A 27,484-nucleotide genomic window follows, 5' to 3' on the forward strand; every position below is an offset into this window, starting at 1 on the left:
CAGGACTTGAGAGCTCAGACTTGCCTGATTTTGAAGATGACTCTGCTGTATGCCATGTTGTCCCTTGACAGTTAATTACGTGTGAAGAGGACCATGTGAAATTTCCTTTGTGAAATTTCCTTTGTTTATACAAAGCAATTTAATTTGCTTAAAATAAATAAAATTTAATAGTCTTAAAATACTTTCTTATTCAAACTTTATGCTAGTCACTGGTGGGTTTCTTATATAAGAAATACACAATATGACTCCTGTTTTCAAGATAGAATGTGAATTTTTGAGAAGACTTGAGAATAATTATATATGCTGTACTAATAAAACATGTTTGTTAATTCTGAAGCACTTCATGTTACATTGGAAAGAGCAATAGTTCTGGAATAAGAGAAATTAGGGTCAAAGGCTGCTTCTCTTAGTACTGGTGTGATCATGGATAAGTCACTTAACACCTCTGGGGCTCAGTTTTTCATCTACAAAATGGGGAGTTAAGCTATAGTTCAACCTATGACTTCTCAGGACCCTTCCACCTCTAGTTCTATGATCTTTCGAGCACCTATGATCTATGGCCAAACTTACTGCAAAACAGCATAGTGGTCTATTTAATGTAAATATGTATTAAAAGAATATATACCTTGTTTTCAAAAGTCTACACATTAATAAGTTTAAAATACATTGTCCCTTTATTTCAAAAGTATATCTTCCACCCCCAGGGAAGGAGGAGAGTGTTTTTAAATGTTTTCTTGAATTTATATTGATCAATGTAAGTAAAATCATGAGAGGACTGGTCTTGAAATCATGAAGACCTTGGTTTAACTGCTGTCTTTGATATATACCGTCTGTGTGACCTTGAGTAAGTCACCTAAAATCTTAGTGCCCCTTAACTTCCCTCTGATTATCTAGGCTATTGACAAGTTTCCCAGTCTGTATCAGTGAAAGGAGTTTTTATACTCAGAGTTCCTTACCCTGGGTGAAATCATAGACCTGATCCCATATCATATACTCATTTACACCTGGGCCCTTAAAATAAATTTAAGAGCATTTTGATTGTAGAATTTATAACCTAAAAGAAAAATTTGAAACTCAAGGTCAAATAAGTAATTATGCATCCTTTTCTCCCCTCTTCCCACCCACCTCCCCACCTTCCCAACCTGTGATTTTATTGGTGACAAAAGTCTCTGTCTTCTGACATCTCTGGCCAGTGATTGAGCTTGTCCTCTTAAGGTGGTCAGCCTTTCCAAAGCAGAAACTATACCTGGCACTAATCAACTCCAACCAAAAAAAGTAGGATCTCCAGACCCTTTGCACTCACAAAGTTGTCTCAGTGGTGGGACATATCTGTCCATCCCAGGATCATTGTTCGGTCACCTGTGTTCAAGGATGGATACAAAGAGGATAAAAGCAGGCAGAAGTGTCAAGGCCCAGGCTTAACTTGCCTGCTCAAGCATGTGTTCTTGCTTCCACATGGGCCATGCTTCTAGGGCTGGGTGGAGGGTGAGAAAGGAGAAGGACAATTTTCTCCCTAGCACTCACTGGAGATTTATGAATTACTTTGATTGATTTTAGAAATGGAAAAAGATGAGAAATCAGAGAGTGGGTCACACATTTGTAACAAATGTGCATAGTCAATCAAAAACAAATCCACATTAACCATGTCCAAAAAATTTATGTCTTATCTTGCATCTGAGTCCATAACATTTGTGTCAAGAGATAGATTCTCTGCAATCATGTTTGGTCATTGCATTGATTAGATTTCTTAAGTTTTTTAAATTTCTATTTATACAGTGTTGTTATTATTGTATAAATTATTCTTCTTTTTCTGCTCATTTCATCTGGCATCAATTCATGCAAATCTTCTCAGGTTTTATTGAAGCCATCCCTTTTGTACTGTATCATGCCAAAATAGTATTTCAGTACATTTATATATCATAATTTGTTTATCCATTCCCTAGTTGACAGACACTTCCTGGATTTCCTGTTCTTTGCTACTATAAAAAGAATTGATATTAACATTTCTGTGTATATGTGTTCGTCCTCTCTGTCATTGATCTCTTTCTTGTATATGTTTTTTATCTCTTTGCTACTACAAAAAAAGCTACTATAAACATTTTTGTACATAAGTATCTTTCCCTCTTTGATCTCTTTGTATTTCACTGGTACTGTTATTGCTGGATCAAAGCATGTGCATAATTTGGTAACTTTTGGGGTATTATTCAGGATTGCTTTCCAGAAAGTCGGGTCTAGGTTATAGCTCCATCACTGCAATTACATGCCTGTTATCCTGCAATTTTTCCAACATTTGTCATTTTTCTTAGTTTACCTTTGCCAAGCTGTTTAATGAGAATTAGGACTTCAGAGTTGTTTTAATGTGCCCTTCTCTAATTATTAACAATTTGAAGCACTTTTCATATGGATTTTGAAAATTTCCTGCTCATATCCTTTGATGATTTAACATTTGGTAAATGGCTCTTATTCTTGTGAATGTAAATTTGTTCTCATTTTAGAAATCAGACCTTTATCAAAGAAATTTGCCTTGAAGATTTAGTTCCAACTACTTCCCTTCTAATTTTAGATGCATTTGGTTTTATTTGTCCAAAAACTTTGTCCATTCTGTCTTTTGTGATTCTCTGTATCCTTTGGTCATGAATTCTCCAGAACTAAGCCTTGAGGAAGTAAAATAATTCTTGGCATGGAGAAAAAGAGAGACTGTTGCAAATGTAGGAAAACACCTGTGAGGATGACCATTCAGGGAGTTGAATGTGAAATGCAGGAAATAGCTAGTTGCCCATTTTGTCTATAGTGTAGATTTCATGAAGAAAAATAGGATAAAATAAGCCTGGAAAGGTAGGTAGGAGCCAAATTATGGAGAGCCTTAAGTGCCAGCTTATGAAATTTTTGTGTTGTGTTAGAGTTATTGAGGAGCCTTGGTAGTTTTTCTTTAAGTGCCTAACCCACAGTAGACTTTTGATAAGTTGCTGTTGATTGATTGATTAAGTAAAGAGGGGATTAATTTGGTCAAACCTCTTCCTTAAAATTATTTTGACAGCTGTGGATAAGGATGAATTAAAAAGGAAAGAAATTGGAAGAAAGGAGAATAATTAAAAAGTTTTTACATTAGTCTAGGTTAAGAAGTGGTAAGGGCCCAAAGAAAAGGAGTGGTGGTTATATGAATGTAGGAAAGGGACAGTTATGAGAGATGTTGTGGACACAGAATAGACAAAGACTTAGTCAAAATTGGATATGGGAATTATAGGAGAGAAAAGAGTCAAGGATGAATGTAGGTTACAAATATGAGTTACCAGAAGTGTAATAGTGCTCTCAAGAGAAATTTGAAAGTTTGGTGGAAGACAGGCTTAGAGGCAAGATAACAAACTCTCTTCCAGAGACATTATGGAATCTACAAGATGTTCAACAGGAAGTTGGTGATGTAGGACTAAGTCTTTAGGGGAGAGGTTAGTTAAGACCAGATGGATAGATTTGGAAATCATATACATAGAGATAAGGAAGATCAGAGAAATTTGCTACAAAGTTAACCCCAATTACTTCTTTTATAGTTTTAGCTGTATTTGGTTTTGTTAGTGCAAAAACATTTTAATTTTATGTAATCAACATTGCCCATTTTATCTTTTGTGATTTTCTCTATCCCTTGTTTGGTCGTGAATTCTCCTGAACAGCATATTCAGAGAAATGAAGAATAAATTATTTTTTTTTACTTTTTAAACATTGCATTCTTTATTTCATTGACTAAAAATGGTAACAAAGCCTTCCAGATAAGGATACTAGAGAATCTTTTTCCCACCACAAGATCAGGACAATTTTTTTTTAAACTGTGTTAGGTCTTTATTTAAAAAAAAAAGATTCTCAGAAAAATCCCATAGCCCTCTTTTTTTAATTAGCTAGTTTATTTATTTTTAGTTTTCAACATTCACTTACTTGCATAAGTTTTAAATTTTCCCCTTCTTTCTCCCCCCCTTTCCCCAAGACAGCATGCAATCAGATATAGACTCTACATATACATTCCTGTTAAACACATTTTCACATTAGTCATGTTTCATTGAAGAATTATAGCGAATGGGAGAAACAATGAGAAAGAAACCAAAACAAAACAAAAAAGAAAATCTTCTGTTTTGCTCTGCATTCAGACTCCATAGTTCTTTCTCTGGATAGCATTTTGCATCATGAGTCCTTTGGAATTATTTTAGGTCCTTGCATTTCTGAGAAGGGCTAAGTCTGTCAAAATCAATCATCACACACTATGGCTGTTTCTGTGAACAACATTCTCCTGGTTCTGCTCACTTCACTCAGCATCAGTTCATATGAGTCTTTCCGCATTTTTCTGAAGTCTTCCTGTTCATCATTTCTTATAGCCCAATAGTATACTATTACATTCATATACCACATCTTGTTTAGCCATTCCCCATTTGATGGGCATCCTCTCAATTTCCAGTTCTTGGCCACCACAAAAAAGAACTGGTATAAACATTTTCGTTCATGTGGGTCCTTTTCATGTTTTATGATCTCTGGGCTATAGCCATAGAAGTAGTATTGCTGAGTCAAAGGGCATATGCACATTTCTATAGCCCTTTGCACATAGTTCCAAATTGCTCTCCAGATTGGTTGATTCAGTTCACAATTCCACCAACAATGCATTAGTGTTCCAGTTTTCCCATATCTTCTCCAGCAGTTATCTATTTCCTGTTTTGTCATGTGAGCCAATCTGATAGGTGTGATGTGGTACCTCAGAGTTGTTTTGATTTGCATCTCTTTAATCAATAGTGATTTAGAGCATGTTTTCATATGGCTGTAGAGAGCTTTAATTTCTTCCTCTGAAAGCTGCCTGTTTATTTTCTTTGAACATTTATCAATTGGATATTCTTGTAAATTTGATTTAGTTTTCTATACATTTTATAAATGAGGTCTTTAACAGAGACACTAGTTGTAAACATTGAAGAATAAGATTGTTGCCAGCATTGAGGACTCACAGAAAATTATATACCATAAATATATAGTGAGTGAAGTCATCTGGATATTAAGATTTTCCAGTAATGCTTATTGAGAGTAGAGGAATCAGACACTGGAACTTAATTAGCAGGTTGGGCACATCATATATGGTCATCTAAAATAAAGTCTAAGGTCTGTGGTCTATGGTCATCTAAAGAAAGTATTGAACTATTAAAATCATCGATTATAAAATATGCAGCTCGTGAAGCCAGAATTAGGGAAATGGACAAAGAAAATAAGCAGAGCTCAGTGAACTGGAACATATGCTGAAGACAAGCAACTGGTTTAATATGAGTGAAAAAGTAGGTGGAATAAGATAGCAAGTTGTACTGAGAGTGGGATTTTATATTCTGTTATAACATGGTGCTATAGTTGACTGACATGAAAAAGTTCAAGACAATACTTCCCCTACAGATGCACCTATGTGTGATTGAAGCAGATGAAGAAACTACCAAGACATAAATTGCTAAATCAGAAGCTGTAGTGCTACAGGTATTGAGTTCAATACAATTCAACAAGTGTTTGTTAATCACCTAATATATGTAAGGCACTGTGCTAGATGCTGGAGAAAGGCAAGAGAATGATGAGTGTGCTATGTCTTTAAGGAGCTTCCATGCTACTGGGATTTATAACATGTAAATACACCAGAGAATTTAAGATGATTTGAAGAAGGGAGAGAGCATTAACAACTAAGAACCAAAGGAAGTAAAAATGACAATACTTCCAAGGTCATTTTACACTTTTAGTGCTATGTCAGTCAAATTACCAAGGGGATATTTTGTAGAACTTGATAAAATAAAAACAAGATTCATTTTTAAAAACAAAAGATTCTAGAATATCAAGTGAAATCATGAAAAGAAGTAGGGATGAAGCAGGAATAGCACTTTAGAACCTCAAACTATTTTACCAAACAATAGTCATGAAAGCCAGCTGGCATGGGTTTAAAAATCAAGAGATAGATCAATGGAGTGGAGTAGAGAAGAAAGAAGAAGCAGCAGAACTCAATGGCCCAGTGTGTGATAAAGCAGAAAGCATAAAGTACTTAGGGAAAAAAAACTTGATAGAAAAAAAAATGGCTGGAAAACTAGAAAGCCATCTGACAGAAATTACTCTTAGACCTTATACCATATTCCATAACTCATATAGTTTTAATGAATATTTGACCTTTATAAGTAACAATCAGACTATGAAAAAAATTAGAAGAAAAGCCAGTTATATCTCTCTCACAGCTATGGGTAAAAGTCATATTCTTAAGCAAACAAACGAGAGAGGTAATTACAAAAGATAAAACAGACAATAACTTTTGTTACTTGAAACTGAAACATATATGCAGAGGCAAAGTTAATGTACCTAGAATGAGAAGGGAAAATGGGAATGGGGAAAAAAAGTTTCAGATTTTTCTGAGGATTAAATATTCAAGATATATAAACACACACTCTCTCTCTGTCTCTGTCTCTGTCTCTCTCTCTCTCTCTCTGTCTCTCTTTCTCTGTGTCTCTCTCTCTATGTATGTATATACATGTGTGTGTGTGTATATATACATACACATGTCACTTATAGCTATTCTCCAATAGATAAATGGCCAAGGGTATAAACAAATAGTTCTCAAAAGAATTACATAGTATTCCCAACTACATGAAAGAATATCCCAAATCATTAATAAAAAAGAAAAATGCAAATGAAAAGTACCCTAAGGTTTCACCACATACCTTTTAAATTGGCAAAGATGACAAAAAAATGTCATTGTTGGAAAAATTCTGGAATGATAGGCACACTTATACATTGTTGGTGGAGCTATGAAATGTTCTAATCATTTTGGAAAGTAATTTGAAATTATGCAAATAAAGTAACTAAGATGTCTATACCAGAGACTCCACAACTGCGCTTATTCTCTAAGGAAGCTAAGGATAAGAAGAAAGCTTATATACATATATATATGTGTATGTAATATATATATATATACATATATATGTGTGTATGTATATGTATGTTTGTGTCTGTAGTTTTTGTGATAGCAAATAATTGGATGCAAAGTAAGAAAGAAAGATGTCCATTGATAGGGAAATGGGTAAACAAATTGTGGTATATGAATGTAACAGATTATTGCTGTGCTATAAGAAATGATATGTGTGATGAATGCAGAAAAGTATGGAAATACCTATATGAACTGATACAGATTGAGGTGAACAGAGCCAAGAAAACAATATACACTAACTACAATGTAAATGGAAAGAACAACCACACATCAAAGAATCAAATTACAAAATTATAAAAATCAAGCAGGACTTGAATGAGTTGATATGAGAGGACAGCCCAAACCACCCCTTTTGTGGAGGTGGGAAGTCCATGCGATGTTACAAATTGTACATATTTTGGACTTTTTCAATGTATTTACCAGTTTTACTGATTTTTTTCTGTGTAAAAAAGTTGTTGTTGTCGTTCAGTCATTTCAGTTGTGTTTGACTCTCTGTGACTCCATTTGGGATTTTCTTTGCCAAGACACTGGGAGTGGATTGCCATTTCCTTTTCCTGCTCATTTTATAGATGAGGAAACTGAAGCAAATACAATTAAGTGACTTACCTAGAGTCACACAGCTGCTAAGTATCTGAGGCCAGATTTGAATTCAAAAAGTTGAGCCTTCCTGACTCCAGGCTTGGTACTTTATCTACTATTTCACCTTACTGCCCTAAAAAGAAAAAAAAAAATTGTTATATGGGATGGCTATCTTGAAGGGAATAGGGAAGGATAGTGGGGATAGGTGATGGTGGTGTAAGAAACAGAAGACACTGATAAAAAATTATTAGAAAATAAAAAACCTATTTTTAATTCAATTTTTATTTCCCCCAACTACATGTAAAAACAGTCTTTAACATTTCCATTTTTAAATTTTTGATTTTCAAGTTTTTTCCCTTCCTTTTTCTCTTCCCTCCTATTGAGAAGACAAGCAACTTGATATGGGTTATACTGTGCAGTCGTGCAAAACATATTTCCATATTAGACACACTGTGAAAGAAAACAGAAGAAAATAAAGGAAAAATTTTTTTTGTACATATATGTCCTTTTCTTTTTTGTTTTTGTTTTTTTAAAATCTCTTTAGGATGCAAACCTAGTAATTGTATTGCTTAGTCAAAGGGTGTGTATGATTTAATAGCCCTTTGGACACAGTTCCAAATTGTTCTACAGAATGGTTGAATCAGTACACCACTTAACCAACAGTGCATTAGTGTCTCAATTTTCCCACATCCCCTCCAACATTTGTCCCTTAGCTAGTTTCATAGGTGTGGGGTGGTAGCCCCAGAGTTGTTTTAATTTACATTTCTCTAATCAGTAGTTCTTTAGAGCATTTTTCATATGACCATAGATAACTTTGATTTCTTCATGTAAAAACTACCTCTTCATATCCTTTGACTGTTTATCAATTGAGGAATGGCTTTCATTTCTATAAATTTGGCTCGGTTCTCAATGTATTTGAGACATGAGGTCTTTGTCAGGAAAACCTGATGTAAAATTTTTTTCACAGTTATGATTACTATGTATTCAACTCCATCCTATTCCCTCCCCATGCCGTTATCCTACTCTCTCTCCTTTTACCCGATCCATTCTCAGAAGTATTATGCTTCTGACTTTTGCCTCTTCCAATTTTCTCTCCCTTCTATCTACTCCCCACCTCCTTTTGTTATTCCTGTACCCTTCCACTTTCCTATATGATAAGATAGATTACTCTATACCCAACTAAGTATGCAGGGAATAACTCTGTGAGTCAATTCTGATGAGAGTAAGTTTCATGTGGTTTCCTCCCCCACTTCCTTCATCTTCCACTCCACTATAAAAGTTCTTTTATACCTCTTTTATGGATTATAGGATAATTTATCCTATTCATTCTGTCCTTACCTTTTCTCCCAGTGCATTACTTTCTCTCCCCCCCTTTAATTTTATTTTTTTAGAAATAATTATTCCATCATATTCAACTCACATCCATACCTTTTATCTGTTTATTCTCCTAATTATCCTAATAATGAGAAAGTTTCTAGCAAGTATCATCTGCCCATGTGGAATTGTAAATAGTTTAAGCTTATTTAATCCCTTATGATTTTTCTTTCCTGTTTAGCTTTTCATGCTTCCCTTGAATCTTATATTTGATAATCATATTTTTCTATTTAGTGCTGTTCTCTTCATCAGGAATGCTTGAAAGTCCTCTGTTTGTATTGAATATGCATTTTTTTTTCTGAAGGATTATGCTCAATTTTTTTGGTAGGTGATTCTTGGTTGTTATTCTGACTCTTCTGCCCTCTGGAATATCATGTTCCAGGCTATGGTGGCTTGCAATATTTTCTCCTTGACTTGAGAGGTCTGGAATTTAGTTTTAATATTCCCGGTAGTTTTCATTTTGGGATCTCTTTCAGGGGGTCTTCAGTGGATTCTTTCAATTTATGTTTTATGCTTTGGTTCCAGACTATCAGGGCAGTTTTCTTGGGAAATTTCTTGAAAGAAATTAAAAATTTTTTTTTTCAAATCATGGCTTTCAGGTAATCCACTAATTCTTAAATGATCTGTCCTTGATCTATTTTTGAGGTCAGTTATTTTTCCAGTGAGATATTTCACATTTTCTTCTTTCTTTTCTTCTGTTTTATTTTTTCTTGATGTCTCTTGGAGTCATTAGCTTCCATTTGCCCAATTCTAATTTTTAAGGAATTTTTTTCTTCAGTGAGCTTTTGTACCTCCTTTTCCATTCGGCCAGTTCTACTTTTTTAAGGAGTTCTTCTTTTCCATGAATTTTTGAATATCTTTTTCCATTTGACCAATTCTGTTTTTTTAAGGGAATTCTTCTCCATTGAATTTTAATTGCCTTTTTAAAAACTTTGACATATTCTATTTTTTAAGGTGTTATTTTCTTCAGGATTTTTTTTTTTATTCCTCCTATACCGAACTGCTCATTATTTTTCCCCATGATTTTCTTGCCTTACTCTCATTACTCTTCTGAGTTTTTCCTTTACCTCTCTTACTTGATTTTTAAAATTCTTTCTGGACTCTTCCATGTTCTGAGACCAATTCATATTTTTCTGTGTTTGGATGTAGCAGTTTTGACTTTTTGAGTGTGTGTTCTGGTCTTCCTTGTCACCATAGTATTTTTTATAGTCAGGATCTTTTTTCTGCTGTTTGCTCATTTTTACACCCTAACTGTATGCTAAAGTGGACCTCCATTCCAGAGTAGAGAGAGCATCAACCTAAGCACTGCATTTTTTGTACAGCTGTTTTCAGAAACAATTTGAGGGGTCTTCCATCTTTAGCAAATGTCTGAAAAAACTAAGTTGCTGTGATGTTTCACCTAAAACATGGCAAATTGAATAACACTGCCAAAGATGGAAATGGACAATATCTTAAGGGATATGAAGATATAAGCCACTTAAAATACTGTTGATGAAGCTGTGAATTGGTCTACTCATTCTGGAAAGAAATTTTGAATTGAGCTAAAAGAGTGACTATAATATCCATACTCTGACCAAAGGGTCTCATGACTATACACATACCTCAGCTATGTCAAAGACAAAAAGAAAGTCCCATATTGAAGAAATTATTCATAGCCACACTTTGTGTAGTAGAAAGGAAGTAAGAAAGAATAAAAAATAGATGTTCATTTCTTAAAGAATGGCTAAGCAACTTGTGATATTTTCCTATATTCTGATGTCCTATATTTTCCTATAAGGAAATATCACATAAGAAATTACGAATCTGAGGAATTAAGAGAAACATGCATTGGAAAACAATGCAACTGAAACATATTAAAGAAGAGAACAGACAGTAGGCCCAGTGATTACAACAGTGTAAACAGAATCCAAAACAAAGAAGCAAAAACCCTAAAGTTAGGTCATTGCAATGATGAGGCTTGGTCCTAGAGAAGAAGTAAGAAAACACCTCAACCTCCCTTCTTTGTAGAAGTGGGAAACTGAGGATATAGAGTATTACATATACTAGTAGACTGAGTGTGAGTGTTGATAAATTTTGCTGAACTATTTTTTTCTCCCCTTTTAATCTTCTTACTAGGAATGGCATGCAGAGTAGATGAAGGGTGATAGATATATTTGAAAATGATGTAATTAAGATTTAAATTATCAATAAAAATACAATAAAATTGAAATATTAAAAATTTTCAAATAGATCTATTACTTCTTCAATTTTGGAGTTTCATCTAATGATGCATAATGCAATCAATCCATGTTTGTGAATCCTATGTGATTCTTGTCCGACCAGGTTGACATCCACCCAAGAATATGATAATAGAGGATCCGTCAGACATACTGGAATCCATACTTGCTTTTTCTTCTCACTGCAAAGATACCACTGGAATATTCTTTTTATTTTATTCAGTTTAAATTTATTTTCAGTGCCAAATTTTCTTCCTTTTTGTTCCCATCCCAGGTTTCTCTGAAATTGTCTCTTTTATCATTTCTCACAGCACAATAGTATTCCATCACATTCATATACCATAACTTATTTTACCATTCCATAATTAGTGGGAATAGCCAAGGTTTCCATTTTTTTGTTAGCACAAAAAAGTTGTTATAAATATTTTGTACAAATGGGTAGGATACTCTTTTTGAAATAATTCATTATCTTAATTCTTCAGTGAACAAGTATTTTAAATTAATCTAGCCTTCCCAGTGCTCAAACATTGAACATATTAATAACATCAGTTATATTACATAATTTTTACAGGTCTGTAAAATTAAATAGCATCATAACAAAATTTCTTTATTCCCTTTTGAAATAAAAATGAGTAAACAAAGGGGAAAGAACCCAATAATAGATAGCTCCTATGAGCACAGAAAAGATCTGGGACAAAAAGATTCCTTAGAAAAATTTAATTATGACTTTAAAAATCAGAGAGATCAAGAAAAAATTAGAAAAAAAAAGCAAGCCAAGAAAATCAAGAAAAAATATGAAAAGAAAGTCAATAAACTTGAAATAGAGAAACAAAAACTTAAAGAAGAAAATAATTCCTGAAAAACTAGAATTGGGCAAAGGGAAGCTAATGATGTTCTAAGACAAAGAAATAATAAAATAAAATTTAAAAAACAAAGGGAATAGAATGTGGCACATCTTATCAGAAAAACAACTGATCTGAAGAACAGATTGAGGAAAAATAATACAATTGTCAGACTGCTTGAAATTTATGATAAAAAGGAATCTTTATTAAAAGAAATTAGCAAGGAAAATTGATCTGAATTTCTTGACCAAGAAGGCAAAGCAGAAACAGAGAAAATTCACCAGTCCCCACCTGAAAGAGATCCCAGGAGAAAAGCTTATAGGAATATCATAGCCAAGTTTCAAAGCACCTAGGTTAAGGAGAAAATATTGGAAGCATCAAGAAAAAAACAATTTAAATATTGTTGAGCTACAATAAGGATTACATTAGACTAGCAACTACTCCATTGAAGGACCATATATCTTGTAATACTATATTCATTCAGTAGAGTAAAAAGCTGGAATTACCACCAAGGGTAACTTACTCAGCAAAGTTAATAAGTATAATCCTTAATGGAAAAAAAAATGGATATTTAAAGAATTGGAAGACTTTAAGGTAATTGTGACAAAAAACAGCAGAATTTAAGGGAAAATTTGGTATATAGCATCCAGGAGAAATATAAAGTAAACATTAAATGCTAGCTGTAAGGGTTTTTAAAAGTTCAAATTGTTTGCTTCTTATATGTGAAAATATTATCAATTCTTTTATAACTGTCATTTTCATTTGAGTAGTTTGAAAGAAAGATTTGAGCTACACTGAGTATGATGGGGTGATTCTTAAAAGAATAAATAAAACTATAGGGAGAGATAAAAAATAGCAATTATACAAATGAAGCAAAAAGGAAAAATTGATATAGAAGAAGCTAGTGGGGGAGGCAGGTTGTACTGAAACCTTACTTTCATCAAGAATACATTAAAGAGAGAACAACATATATATCTGGAGTGATGTAAAAGTCTTCTACATTCAGAAAGAAATAAGAAAACAAGGTGATAGGGTTGGTGGGAGAGGATAATGGAGGTATTCTTGGAGGGGGTGGGTGGGATTAAATAAAAGGAGGGCAAAATAGTGGGTAGAAGTAAAGCAGAGGAGTGAGGAGGGATAAGAATAGGTAAAGAAGGATAGAGAGGATAAATAGGAAGGAGGAAAACATATAACCAATAATTATAGCTTAGAATATGAAAGGGATGAAGTTACCAACAAAATGGAAACTGATGGCAAATTAAAACTGAATTCAACTCGATGTTGCTTTTAGGTAACATTATAAAAGTAAGAGATATATGCAAATATAAAACAAGGACAGGAGTAGAATTTATTATGGAAAAAAGACATAATAAACATCTTGGACTAAGATAGAACTAAAAATAGATTTAATCAAAATAGGAAAACCACACTGAGTGTCAGCAATATCATTCAGTATTGTTTTAGACCATCTAAAATAACTAGACAATATAAAATACCTCAGAGTATACCTGCCAAAACAGACACAGGAACTATATGAACATAAATGTAAAACATTTTTAATACAAATGAAGTCAGATCTAAATAATCTAAGCACTGAAGTAATATTTATTGTTCATGGGAAAGTAAAGGCAATATAATAAAACATAACAATTTTACATAACTGATTTATTTATGTAATGCCATGTCAATTAAAGTACTGAAAAATTATTGAGTTAGAAAAAATAACAACAAAGTTCCTTTATGAGAAAATGTTAGGGGGGTGAGCCAAAATGGCGGAGTAGAAGGATGGACCTGGTCAAACTTTCCCCCCATAGCCCATAAAATATCTGCAAAAAATGACTCTAAACTAATTCTAGAGCAGTAGAAGCCACAAAATGACAGAGTGAAAGAGATCTCCAGCCAAAGATAGCCTGGAAGGCTGACAGGAAAGGTCTGTCACACCAGGCTCAGAGCAGAGTGCAGCCCAGTCTTAGCTGCTTGGCACAGACATGACTGGAGCAGGCTTCAGGGTGCAGAATCATGGGTAGCAACTGCAGTTCCCAGATTTCTCAATGTACAAATTCCAAAGACAGCTTCAAAAGGTCAGTAAGAAAGCTCTTTCACCTGGATGAGAGGGTTGTGATGTCTGGCCCCAGCCCCGGCCCCACGGCTGCAGCCGCCACTGCAGCAGCACCCATTTTTGGAACCCTTGGCCTAAAGACCCTGGGAGAATTGACCAGCAGATCTGGGTCTTAGGTGTGAGTGGCAGTCCTAGGGTGAGGAATTGTGCTGGCATGGTAGAACAGATGGTGACCGCGGAGAGGAAATCCTACTCACAGATTCAGGACAGAAAATAGTTCTTGTGGTTGCTCATAGACCAGAGTACAGGCCAGGAGAGGAGAGGATTAAACTCCTTTCCCTTGATTTTGTCACCTTGAAGGAATTGAGAACTTACAGTTCCTTAGAGAATACCCTCCACTTGACAAAGGACTCAAAAGGCAAGTAAGTGACTGGGAAAATGCCCAAAAAAGGGAAAAAATAAGACTATAGAAGGTTACTTTCTTGGTGAACAGGTATTTTCTTTCATCCTTTTGGATGAGAAAAAACAAAGCATACCATCAGAGGAATACATAAAAATTAAGCCTTCTGTATCCAAGACCTCCAAGAAAAATATGCAATCATCTCAGGCCATGGAAGAGCTCAAAAAGGACTTTGAAAATCAAGTAAGAGAGGTGGAAGAAAAATTGGGAAGAAAAATGAGAGCGATGCAAGAAAATTATGAAAAGTGAGTCAACAGCTTGCTAAAGGAGACTCCAAAAAATGCTGAAGAAAATAACATCTTTAAAAATAGACTAAACTAAATGGCAGAAGAGGTCCAAAAAGCCAATGAAGAGAAGAAAGCAGAATAGGCCACACTGAAAAGGAGGTTCAAAAACTCACTGAAGAAAATAACTCTTTAAAAATTACAATGGAGCAGATGGAAGCTAATGACTTTATGAGAAACCAAGAAATTACAAAACAAAACCAAAATAATGAAAAAATAGAAGACAGTGTGAAATATCTCATTGGAAAAACAACTGACCTGGAAAATAGATGCAGGAGAAATAATTTAAAAATTATTGGTTTACCTGAAAACCATGATCAAAAAAGAACCTAGACATCATCTTTTAAGAAATTATCAAGGAAAACTGTCCTTATATTCTAGAACCAGAGGGTAAAATAGAAATGGAAAAACTGATAACCTCCTGAAAGAGATCCCCAAAGGAAAACTCCTGGGAGTATTGTAGCCAAATTTCAGAGTTCCCAGGTCAAGGAGTAAATATTAGAAGCAGCCAGAAAGAAACAATTCAAGTATTGTGAAAATGCAATCAGGAAAACACAGGATTTAGCAACTTCTACGCTAGGGGATTGAAGGACTTAGGATATGATATTCCATAGATCAAAGGAGGTAGAATTACAGTCAAGATTCACTTGCTCAGCAAAACTGAGTATAATACTTCAGGAGAAAAAATGGAATTTCAGTGAAATAGAAGACTTCCAAGCATTCTTGTTGAAAAGACCAGAGCTGAATAGAAAATCTGACTTTCAAATACAAGAATCAAGAGAAACATGAAAAGGTAAACAGGAAAGAGAAGCCTTAAGGAACTCATTAAAGTTGAACTATTTGCATTCCTACATAGAAAGATGTTATTTGTAACTCATGAGACCTTTTTCAGTATTAGGGTAGTTAGAAGGAATATATATCTATATGTGGGTGTGTATGGGTATGTATGTGTATGTTATATATGTGCAGGTATATATATGTACATGAGTATGTGTGTGTGTAAATATATATATATTTATATATATATATATGTATATACACAGAGAGAGCACGTGCGTGAGAGTGAGAGCGCACAGGGTAAGCTGAATATGAAGGGAGAATACCTAAAAAAATAAAATTTGCTGTTGAATGCAATGTGCTAGAAGTTAGAGAAAGGGAGAGGTAGAATGTAGCAAATCATCTCACATTAAAGAGGGAAGAAAGAACTTTTACAATGGAGAGGAAGAGGGGGGAGATGAAAGGAAATAATTGAGACTTAATGTCATGGGATTTGACTTAAGGAGGGAATAAAACACTCAATTGGATTTGGAAATCTATTTTCCCTACAGGAAGGCAAGGGGGAAAGGGATAGGAGAAGGAAGATATTAGAAGGGACAGCAAATTGGGGAAAGGAATAATCAGAAGGCAACACTATTGTTGGAAGACAAGTCATGGGAGAGAATGGAATAAATGAAGGGCAGACTAGGAAAGGGGGAAATGTGGTTAGTCTTTTGCAACAAAACTATTATGGAAGTGCTTTGTATTGTTGCACATGTATGACCTAAATTGAATTGCTTGTTTTCTCAATGAGGGTCAATATTGAGGGAGGGAGAGAATATAGAACTCAAAGTTTTAAGAATGAATGTTAAAAATTGTATTAGCATGCAACTGAAAATTAAGCTATATGGGCAATGGAGTATAGAAATCTATTTTGCCCTACAGGAAAATAGAGGGGAAGGGGAATGAAAGAAGGGTGGGTAAGAGAAGGGAAGAAAGACTGGAGGAAGGGGTGGTTTGGGTGCATGCTGTCCTGGGTGGAGGATGAGGAGAGATGGGGAGAAAATTTGAATTCAAATTCTTGTGGAGGTGAATGTTAAGAATTAAAAAATAAATTATATATTAAATTAAAAAAGAGCAAAAGATCAAGAACTTCAAAGAAACCGGAGAAAAAGTATGTAAAGGAAGCAAATCCAGTAGTATCGGACCCTGGACTGTATTATAAGGTGAGAGCGTTGTTCAAATGTAGAAAGGATAATTTTGATTATTTTAAATTAAAATTGTCTTGTATAAATAAAAACTATGTAACCAGAAATAGAAGGAATGGAGAAAATTGGGGGAAAAACTTTCATAGAGAGTCTGTCAGATAGAATGGGATTGGGTTGAAATATTGCTGTGGTATAGGAAATAATGACTTAGTTGATTTAGAAATACATGGAAAGTTTTGGACTTGTGAACGAAGATACTTCTCCTTTAGAGAAACAGATGACAAGTAAAAATAAGGCAAATATGGTCTTTCATATATGTGAATCAGTGTGTATGTATATCTTACATATATGTGTATGAGTGTAAGTATGTCTATACTTAATCATAGCCTTCTTTGGAGGGGGGGCAGCAGTGAGGGAGGGGAAAAGATAAAGTAAAAAGTGCACAGCAGAAAAGAAAAGAAAACCTAAAAGGAAGCAAAGAAAAGCTGGACAAATTTTAAAACAATGCATAATCTTCCTTATATAGGTTTCCTTGAAATGGAAATTTGTTGTTTTATTTTGAATCCTCCCTTATGTTCTACTGTGTTCATGGCAGTTTTTTTCCTGTTTTAAACTTAATTTAAATAAATTTAAAGACTTTAAAGAAGAATGCTGAAAAGATATAAAATTTATTTTAGAAAAATGGAAAATAACAGTGCAGTTTGAAATGGGTCATATAGCAGGACATTGTTGAATTGCTATATTAAGTTCAATATATACTTTTAAAAATCTGCATGTAATATTTTATGGTATAATATGCAATCTTTTGTTTTCTGTTCTTTATATGAAATGTTTTATTTTGATATTTGTCAAAGACATAATAATAACAAAAAAAATATTTAAAGGTCAGTTTGACTAAACCACAGAGTACTGGAATGGGAGTGATATATAATGGGGCCAAGTTGTGAAGAGCTTTAAAAGCCAAAAAAAAAAAATTATATTGTATCCTATAGACAAAGGAGAGGCACTAAAGTGTATTGAATTGGGAACTGACATGGTCACATCTGCACTTAAGCAAAATCATTTTGACAGCTATATAGAAGATGGCTTAGTGTGGTGAGACTTGAGGAAAAGAAACCAATTAGGAGGCCATTACAAGGTGATGAGGGCCTGAACTAAGGTGAAGGTTTCGGAGATTTAGGAATTAAAATGCAGGAATGTGAGCACTATCCTATACCCTCTTATAACATTACATTCTAATCAAAGAAAAAGATATCCCAATGTGTGTTTGTGAGCCACATGGTGCTAGTACATCTGCTAGTTGTATTTACTTCCATTTTGTTATGTAAAGCTGCCACTGCCACAGTTTGACCACTTAGTAGGTGCTACTCTGCTGTGGTGTTTCTGGTCTTACTGTCTTCACTAGTTTGAAGCTGGTCTCATTTTAGTATGAAGACCTTTGTCCTATTGGCTGTGGGAAACCTCTTCTACAACTATGAGACTCCTAGCAACATAACTTCAAGGGTAATTGGATTACACACGTCTACAAGGTCAAGGTTCATTGGAGAGCAAAGGGAAATTAAAGCAAAAAGAAATGAATGATTCTCTAAGGGTCAACTAGTGATTCATTGACATAACTGAAATACAACTGGAATCTTTGCGACTGATCTGATGTGGCATAATTTGGTATTTCTTCACTGTGAATTGTGAAGATATCTGTGGATAAAATGTAAAAATGTCCTTAAATTGTGAACTTTTGTTTGTATACTTTTCTAAATTACTGATGTATATTACTAGTTTAGACATCAGAACACTTTGCATTACTTTCCTTCAGATTCACACCCCCTGTGGCATGGTATCAACTATTTTTGTAGATTGTAGCCTTTTCGTTTATATTTTGTCAGTTGTATTCTTATTCTATGTGACATTAGCTTAGTCCCTTCCTTCGAACCTTCCCTAAGGGTGCCTATTTTTCTCATCAGGCAGCAGGGCAGACACAAATAGAGAAGGCCACTTTTTTCCTAATATCTTCCTCTCTATTGGATCTTGATTTACATTCCTATGAGGATTGCCTGAATCCAAATTCCCTTTAAAGCATGTGGATTCTTTAAATATCATGCCTGATCAGCTAGAAATTCTGATGGCTTGATACATTTTATAAATGAATGGGATAACTACCAATTTATACTCTGGTGTGAGGTCTCTGATAGGTAAAAGACAAGAACCAGCAAGTTTGAATGACTTCTGCACTCTCCACTTCAAGGAGGCTGTTGTCTCACTAGACCTTGGATTTCATTGTAGGCTTCCCCCAAGGTCAGAAATGCATTATGTTCTTGGTAGTTGTGATAACCGTAAGAGTATAGTACATCAAGACAGTCTTGTGTTCCTCTAGTTCCATGGATATCACAAATGGAATGTCCCATTCAGTTCCTTCCCAATAAAGATAATAAGGTCTTTTCCCATCTACCATCTATAAATAGATCAGTAACCCAATCATACAATCTATACATTTGAGTAGTACTTCTGCTGCTATTCTGCCTATCATTAAGATAATTCTTTGATCCACTTGCATACAGCAATATTCCCAATTTTTTTTTGTTTCGTTATTTTTTAGTCATGTTTGACTCTTTGTGACTTCATTTGAAGTTTTCCTGGCAAAGATAATAGAGTGGTTTGACATTTCTTTCTCCAGCTCATTTTACAGGTGAGGAGTTGATCACATAGCTGGGAAGTATCTGAGGTCAGATTACAAATCAGGAAGATAAGTCTTCCTGACTGCAGGCATGGCTCTCTGTCTACTGTGTCACCTGGCTGTCAAATTCCTAGAATATTTTTTTCAGTCTGTAATCCTTTTAGCCAATTAAGTAATGGAATTGTTGGTAACATATTCAAGAGCTCTGACTTTATTGAAGATATCAAACTGTTCAGTTGTCTACAGTAATCAGGAATTCCAGCATAATATATGAGTTTAATCCTGTATAGGACCATAGGAGCAGTAAAATGATCCATTATATCAACAGTTAAGATTTTGGGGTATGGAGTGGGTAGATAACCTCAGATGGCCTAAGACAGATAGACAAGCATACCTTGTAACCTACCCACAGAAGTTTTCCTGGCTGAAGCTGTTGATCTCTGTATGCAGTTAACCATGGTTTAGAATTTTGGTTGCCCAGAATGCCACCAGAGAATTGTAGAATAGAAGTTAGGGGAATGAGAGCAGTTAAAGAGCAGGGCTCATAGCCATAGTTTGGGGTACTGGGGATACTGGAATGATTTGTCATTTCCTTCTCTAGCTCATATTTCAGATGAGGAACTCAAGGGAAATAGGATTAAGTGGTTTGACCAGGATCACACAAGTAGCACCTACGGCTGTATTTGAACTCAGATTCTCATGACTCTCGGGCCTGTGCTCTATCCCCTGTGCCACCATCTATCCCATTCCTATCACTATCCATTTCTCTATTCAGTAAATGCCTCCCCACCCACCCTCAAACTATAGATATGAACCTTATTGTTTAAATACCCTCATTCCCGTAACTTCCACTCTTCAATTCTTTGGCAGAATTCTGGGACACTCAAATAAACCATGATGATATAATGGGTCATTTTTGCTGTCCTTTTTATGAGCACCTCCATAGGATTTCAGCCACTTTTCTTGGAATCTTCAGTAAATACCCTATATTTCATTACTCCTGTGGACCTGTATCAGATTAAATCCTTATTGCATGCTGGAATTCCTGATTACTGTAGACAATTGACCAGTCTGATGTCTTCAAGAAATCTAAAGCTCCTGAATATGTTACTAACAATTCTGTTACTTAATTGGCTAGAAGTTTTATAGATTGAAGAACCATTCTGGGAGTCTGGAAGTTATATACATTCTTAATGACTGATTGCAACTCTTCATTGTTTACACTCTTATAGACCCATATTTTGCATACCCCAGCAGTGTGTTCCTAGAAGGTGAGATGAGGTCAGTTTCTATGTAATCAGGACCCTTTCCTAACTGCTATTAGGGAAACTAGGGATCTGATCTCCAAGATTCCAAGGTGTTTGAATTTATCCTCCGGTCTCATATTTTAAACACAGCTTGCTAAAACTATTGCCTCTACCCCCATAACCTACACCAGTAATCTTTGTATTATGGAAAATACACCTGGTGTCAGTTTGCCTGATTGTTTTTTGTACAAGACCTGTGATTTCATTGTTGTTGGGTGCTCTTAGTGAGAACATTCACTCTAATAACAAAAGTAAATTTATAGTTCCATAGATATTTTTTTATTACTATATTGTCTTCTCAGGAAAATTATTGAACTTTTTTGAGGGGAACAAGTTTTTTAAAATTTATTCAGGTTTTTTCATTGGTAAAATGGAGATAATGTAATTAAAATATACTACTCAAAATACCTAAAATTTCCTTTGAGAAGTTACTATGTAAATACAAGGCCATATTATTAATAATTTTTAAATGGATTATAGAGGGCTAATTATTCTTTGTTATTGTTCTTCCACTCATGGTGATAGGTAAACCAGTTGCTTTTTTCTTGTATAATTTGTAAGTGACCAGCCACCAAATTTAAATTACTTCCAGTATCCCAATTATTTTGAAATTTAAAATATATTTTAATAGTACTTTATTATTACTCCAAATGACAATTTTCCTTTTAACTTTTGCCTTAAGAAATTTCTTTGAGTAAATCAAAATTTTCTTTTAAAACAAGAGGATAAAGAAGTTTGAAATGGTAAGATTGAACAAAAATGAAAGTGTCCCAGAAGTGAAAATCAGAAGACTTTGTTGAGTCATGTTCTATATTAATATTAGGATCAGAGATATAATCTGTATCTAGACATTCTACCTTATAGCAGTATTGGTATGAACTTTATAGTTGTTTGAATTAAGAAAATATAAGCTTATTTGTTTCAAATTAAAAATAAGCATGCTAGAGCTAGACAAGGACACAGCACAACTTTGGAATTGGTATATTTTAATTAAGAAATGTAATTTGTACCCATAATTATGAAAGCATTTTGACTGATAATACATGCAAGTAGCTTTAATTCTTGAAATTAACAAAATTTGTTATAACTTGATATTTGTTATAACTTTGTGTTATCGAACATTTGAAAAAAATTTTGCAGTGGTCAATAAGACATCCATGCCCTAGAATAATAAACATATGGGAGTGGTTGATGGTTATCAGTAAAACTGTAGTCAATTTATGTAGGGTTAAATAAATGCTGACATTTTCTGCTTTTCTGGAGAATTTTAGAACTAAAAATGTTTTGAAACTATGAATTATAGCTTAAAAATTAAAAATTTTAATTCTTAATTTGAATTTAGGAATAAGATTTTCAAAATTTTCAAAAGAACAAAGCAGCAGGAGTAAATGCAGAAAATATGCCTCCAGAAAAGAATGCTATAGCTTTAAGATAAGGTAGTCAGGCACTTCATTGCACAAAACAAGATCGATTTTGAGCAGGCTCCTACTGTTAGCCTTTTTGGAGATGGATTCTCACATTGAAAATAACATTCTTGATAATAGCGGATTTTTCCCTGAAATCCACCAAAACTGAAGAAAAATCCAAGTGACTGTTTTTAGCAGCTGTGTATCCTGGAGTTCACTGGGAAAGCTGGCTTCCTGCAGTCCCCTATTCATCACCTGCTTCAAAGGCAGCCTGGCTGGCTATAGTTTGAAGGCCAGGTAGGGTGCCATTGTGCACAGTCTGGGAGGATTAGTATCAAAGCTGCGGCAACCAGGCCCTTGGTCTCAAGCTGCCATTCAGGGTAGCAGGGAGAGGCTAAGATTGGCCAAGGTCACAGTATCCAGTGTGGAGTGGATTGGGAAAGGATCCTGAGAATAGAATGCTTTTTATGAAATCATGGCGCAAGCTTGCGGCACAGCAGGTGTCCTTCAAGAACACATACATCTATTTATAGTGGTGTACCGTAGCTGATAATGAGATAATAGAGTCTTGTTTTTATCATCATTTTATTTTTAAAAGACAACTATATATGCCATAATACAGATGAGTATTTAACTCAGCTTTTATTTGAAAATCATAAAGAAACCTTTGACCGATTTCATTGCTGTATTTTATGTGTATCTTTTTAAGTGAATGAAAGAGGATACTGACTATTAATTATTTATAGTTTTCATCATTCCTGACCAGCAAAAGCATGATTCATGGGACAGTATATATCATATATGACATTTTTCTTTTTTATTGTTGAGCCATTTTTTGTCAACAGTTTGCAGAGATTTACTGAATTTGTTTAACAGAATATTAAATTGCTGTGACAAAATCCTTCTAATTCAAGAATCCTTTAGAGATGAGGTAGTAGTGACGTAAAAATAAAATTTCCAACTTGATCAAATTAAGGAAAAAATTAAGCTGTACATGAGTTGTCATGACGACAAGGATGTTCTGTTGATGAACTGTACTCTTCATTGTCCAATCAGATAGTAGAGCTGAAACGGGAGCATGAACAGGAGAAGACGCACCTATTCCAGCAGCATAATACAGAGAAGGACTGCCTAGTCCGAGATCATGAACGGGAAATTGAAAAACTGGAAAAACAGCTCCGCGCTGCCAATATGGAGCATGAAAATAAAATTCAAGAGTTGAAGAAACGTGATGCACAGGTAATTCTCAATAATACTTGATGAAACGGGTGCCTTAAGAAAAAGTCATCAGCGTTTATATGTATTTTCAGTATTCTTGATTCACGCTGTTTGATCATTTGCAAAACTGACATATAAATGCGATTTTTTTTTTGTTTTCTTTTGGCCCTCTCATGTTTTGTTGCTGAATAAGGCTTTAACTGCAAAAACCACAGGTAGCCAGATTAAAAATCCCATGGTGCGCTATAACTTGGCCTCTTGTTTATAATCTTGTCTCAGTTTCTTTCATGATGGTTTTTTTTAAAGGTATCAATCCCTCACCCCTCCCTTCAGCCTTAGTAAATCCCTATGAAATACATCTGGGTCAAGCCATTGCTTTTTGTTTTAATCTCTGCAGGTAACCATAAATCATTTATTTTAATATCTGACTTTTTTCTTCAGTGTTGCTTTCTTTCATTGTACTATGTATTTGATTGAATCAGTTATATGATAATCAATTTAAAATGATTTAATTGAGTAGTTATTTCCCTTCAGGTTTGTTGTTATTTTTCCTACATACAGATTACACTCCCCACCCCACCCCACCCCACCCCCACCCTCCAGCTTACATCTCTGTGGTCCCTGTTGGAAGCCATTTGGCAGAATAACCCCCAGCTGTGGTAGCATTTGACTCTTCAAACTTAGAGATGAAATGTGCACTGTCAGCATGGAAAATGATCTTTATAAATTTTCTGATGAAAAAATAATCTGATTGTGAAGCTACGTTTTTGATATTATACTTTCTTATGGGTGTATTTTAATCAAAGGCCTATGCTTCCAGTTAAGCTATGCTGTGAATATTAATAAAAGGATATTAAAGGTAAATTATAACACAGAAAATAATTTTATTACCTAATTCCATATAGAATCATTGCTGTAGGCTGCATCTAAAGAACCCTTTTCTCTATGAAATTTTACCATAGTACTCCGCAATAAGATTTTCCTTTCTCCCCACCCCCAAGATGATGTAATTCCCTGGCGATAATATCCCTCTATCTTTTTGTTATGTCTTGTGTTTAAGTAGTATCACAGTTATTTAAACGTAATAGTTCCACTAAATAAAATCTTTATATTTTGAATGGATGTAGGAAATACAGGTGGTAATGGAGTAAGACAGGGTTATTGGTTATTTCTTTCTTTGATTTGATTCTGGATAATCTTTTCATTAATTTGAATAGCTGCCATCCAAACATAATCTCAACCAAAATTTATCTGTGAAGGAAAATTATAATCTCTATATATCATGATAGTTTTCAAACTTTAAAAGAAGTAATTTCACTTACCATGTATTATAATAGAATACTCAGGTGAACACTGCTATAAATTCTGTAAATATTACACTTTTCTACTAATTATTGAAACCTTTATCAAATATATACTAGTTTTTTGGAATTTACTATTTACAGTAATTTTATAAATTCTCTTAAAAATTTTGGATTCTCCATCTATAGCAGACCATGCTGTTGTCTTCCATACCAAGACCGAGTTTAACGTTTAATAAGTACGGGGTTACTTTATAACACTGAATTTCCTAACTAGTACTATAGAATTCAGTTATTGTTTACATAAACTTCCAACTACTTACCATTTTGTCATTGTAAGGAAAGGTGGTATCAGTGTAATCTCTAGTAACTAAATTTTGAGAAAATATTTGTGCTTTAATATATATATATATATAGAGAGAGAGAGAGAGAGAGAAACTGTTATTTTGGGTGTGGTTCGACCAGTAGTTACAAGATATGGTATGCTTTGGAAATATTATATAAGATTTAGCTCCCTTCCTGTTATAATAATGAAATTTTTGACAGCTTATTAGTGTCTCTTATTATTAAAATATTAAATAGAAAAGCCACAAAATCTACTCAAACATCATATTTTAGAACTATATTTTCTTATGGTTTACGTGTTTATTGGTGCATTGTAATTGCTGTTTATCCCCACCCTGACAATACCAGGAAACTGTACACAAAGAATGTTTCTGATCAAAATCTCAGTCATTTTTTTCTGTGAGAATACTTTATGTTCACACAAATCCACAGTAGTTATATATTTAAACCATTAGCATATGTAATAATATACTTTCAAAATATCTTGAAATGATAATTTACTTTTGGTTTTACATTGAGTATATTCAGAACCTTTTCTTTGAAAATGCTTATTGTGTTTCTTCAAATTTATATTCTGAAAAGCACGTTTATGCATCTTAAATGCTTGATCACTGACCAATCAAAACAAAATAATCATAGAATATATTTCTGAAATAGTTTTTCTCAAATTATTGATTTATCTTCTAAAGAAATACAGAGTAAAGGCATACTATATGTGAAATCTAGAAATTTAGTTTGTATTCTTTATCTTGTTCCAAATAAGTATTTGTCTTTCTAGTTAACTGATTTGCTTCATTATCACAGTAATGGATGTCTTTGTGAGAAACACTGTTTTAAGTACATTTCTCCCACCAATTCCAAAGAACTAAATAAATATCTTTTTTTGGATGTAGTATTTTTGTTTGATAATTTTGTTCTGTTAAATGTTCAGGTGATGATATTAGTGCAAGTATTTATTTCCATAATTCAACTTCTTCCTAATGTATAGTTCATTGTTATTATAATAAAGCATTGAAATGCAGAAATGTTCTCCCACAAACAAGAAATCAATAGGATTGCCTTTTGTTGAATACATTTCAAATCATGGATGGTATAATAATCCATATATTTGGGTTTTTTAATAATGTAAAATGAGTATAATACTACTAGGTATTCCAGTTTTCTTCACTTTATTTTAAATCATTTTAATATTGATATGATATATAAATCATATTTTAATTGTAATATATTTAGAAAAATTTGATAAGAATAATTTATTTTGGTTTAATATTCCCAGAATTTTCATTGTTTTCTTTATTTTGAGAGTATTTCTATGCCTTTATACCTACCTAAAGTAATTAGTTTCAAAGAAGAGTCACCAACCCAACCTGTGGATCACTAGAAGCCAAAATATTTTGTAATTTCTAATCTCTTCTTCAGTAACTCTAATATTTCTAACGATAGTAATTTGTGTTTACTAGAATCACTTTAAGAAATTATCATTTCATTTTATTGATTAACTAATTAAATAAAAATGCCTGCAAAAACAATCTAAGAAGAGTTGCTTCTCTGTCACAGTTGTATAGTTTATTCCATTCTATTCTGAACTTAACTGCAGTATAACATAAAGGTTTCAGCTGTCCCTCTGCTGCTAGTAATCTTTTATTGAATAAGAAAAACATAAGTTACAGCTCTTATGACTTCTTGGTTGGTCATTTGAGAACTTAATACTTATAGGGATTATTTGGTCTCATAAATTTACAGTTGAAGTGAGTATTCTTTTGTATATGTAGTTTTTTACATAAACTTTAAAGGTCTGCTTACTGGAGAGGTCCTCTGTTAGCTGTTGTCTTTATGAACTATTCAAGGAACTGACTAATTCCTGTAACGAAGGTAGTCACTATTGTTTGTAAAAATTAAATGAGATATAATTGCAGAAAGTTATTAGATATCTCTAAAGACTCATTAAGCTTAGTATCTAATTACAATCCTCTTTTTCCAGGAAAAGGAATTCTAGAACACTGATTATAGATTTGTTTTTCTTCTAAACTGAAAAATCATTATTCAAATATTACTGACTTTATACATAATAATATATAAATAGGTTTAGGCTTTTGAGGGGAGAGTTATTGGTTCAAATAAGTAGCTGATTTTGTTTTTAATGATTCTGTAAAATAAAATCCCTTGTATTCCTTTTTCTTTCCCCTTCCTTTGATAAAAGAACTCTATTCTTATAGCATTTTACTTTAAAATCTTATGGTAAAACATCATCCAACAAAATGATCTCCATTGTTTATCTATGCAGAAGTAACATGACACGTGAATGGACAGTATCTTGGTGTAATACATCCTTTAAGGATATACTTTTCGATGACTCACAAGAAATAAATATAGTAGTCTTGTCGTATTTCTGTCATTTGTGTGACTGTGAAGATGTTGTCTGCTATATCATTTGGAAAATCCTGTCTGTTCTCATACTTTTACAGCATCTTTAATACATATATAAATAATT

At 33.7% G+C, this 27,484-nt stretch overlaps 1 protein-coding gene across 3 annotated transcripts in view; it reads left to right on the top strand.

Moving 5' to 3' along the window:
* CEP112 (centrosomal protein 112) overlaps positions 1-27,484 on the top strand; it is a 587,248-nt gene that overhangs the window by 253,485 nt on the left and 306,279 nt on the right. For all 3 annotated transcript variants that reach the window (XM_072645484.1, XM_072645485.1, XM_072645486.1), the window contains one exon: positions 23,186-23,368. In XM_072645484.1, the coding sequence (XP_072501585.1) occupies positions 23,186-23,368 (183 nt within the window). The remainder of the gene's footprint in view (positions 1-23,185; positions 23,369-27,484) is intronic.

This window comes from Notamacropus eugenii, chromosome 2 (assembly GCF_028372415.1).
Source record: "Notamacropus eugenii isolate mMacEug1 chromosome 2, mMacEug1.pri_v2, whole genome shotgun sequence".
Lineage (NCBI taxonomy): Eukaryota > Metazoa > Chordata > Mammalia > Diprotodontia > Macropodidae > Notamacropus > Notamacropus eugenii.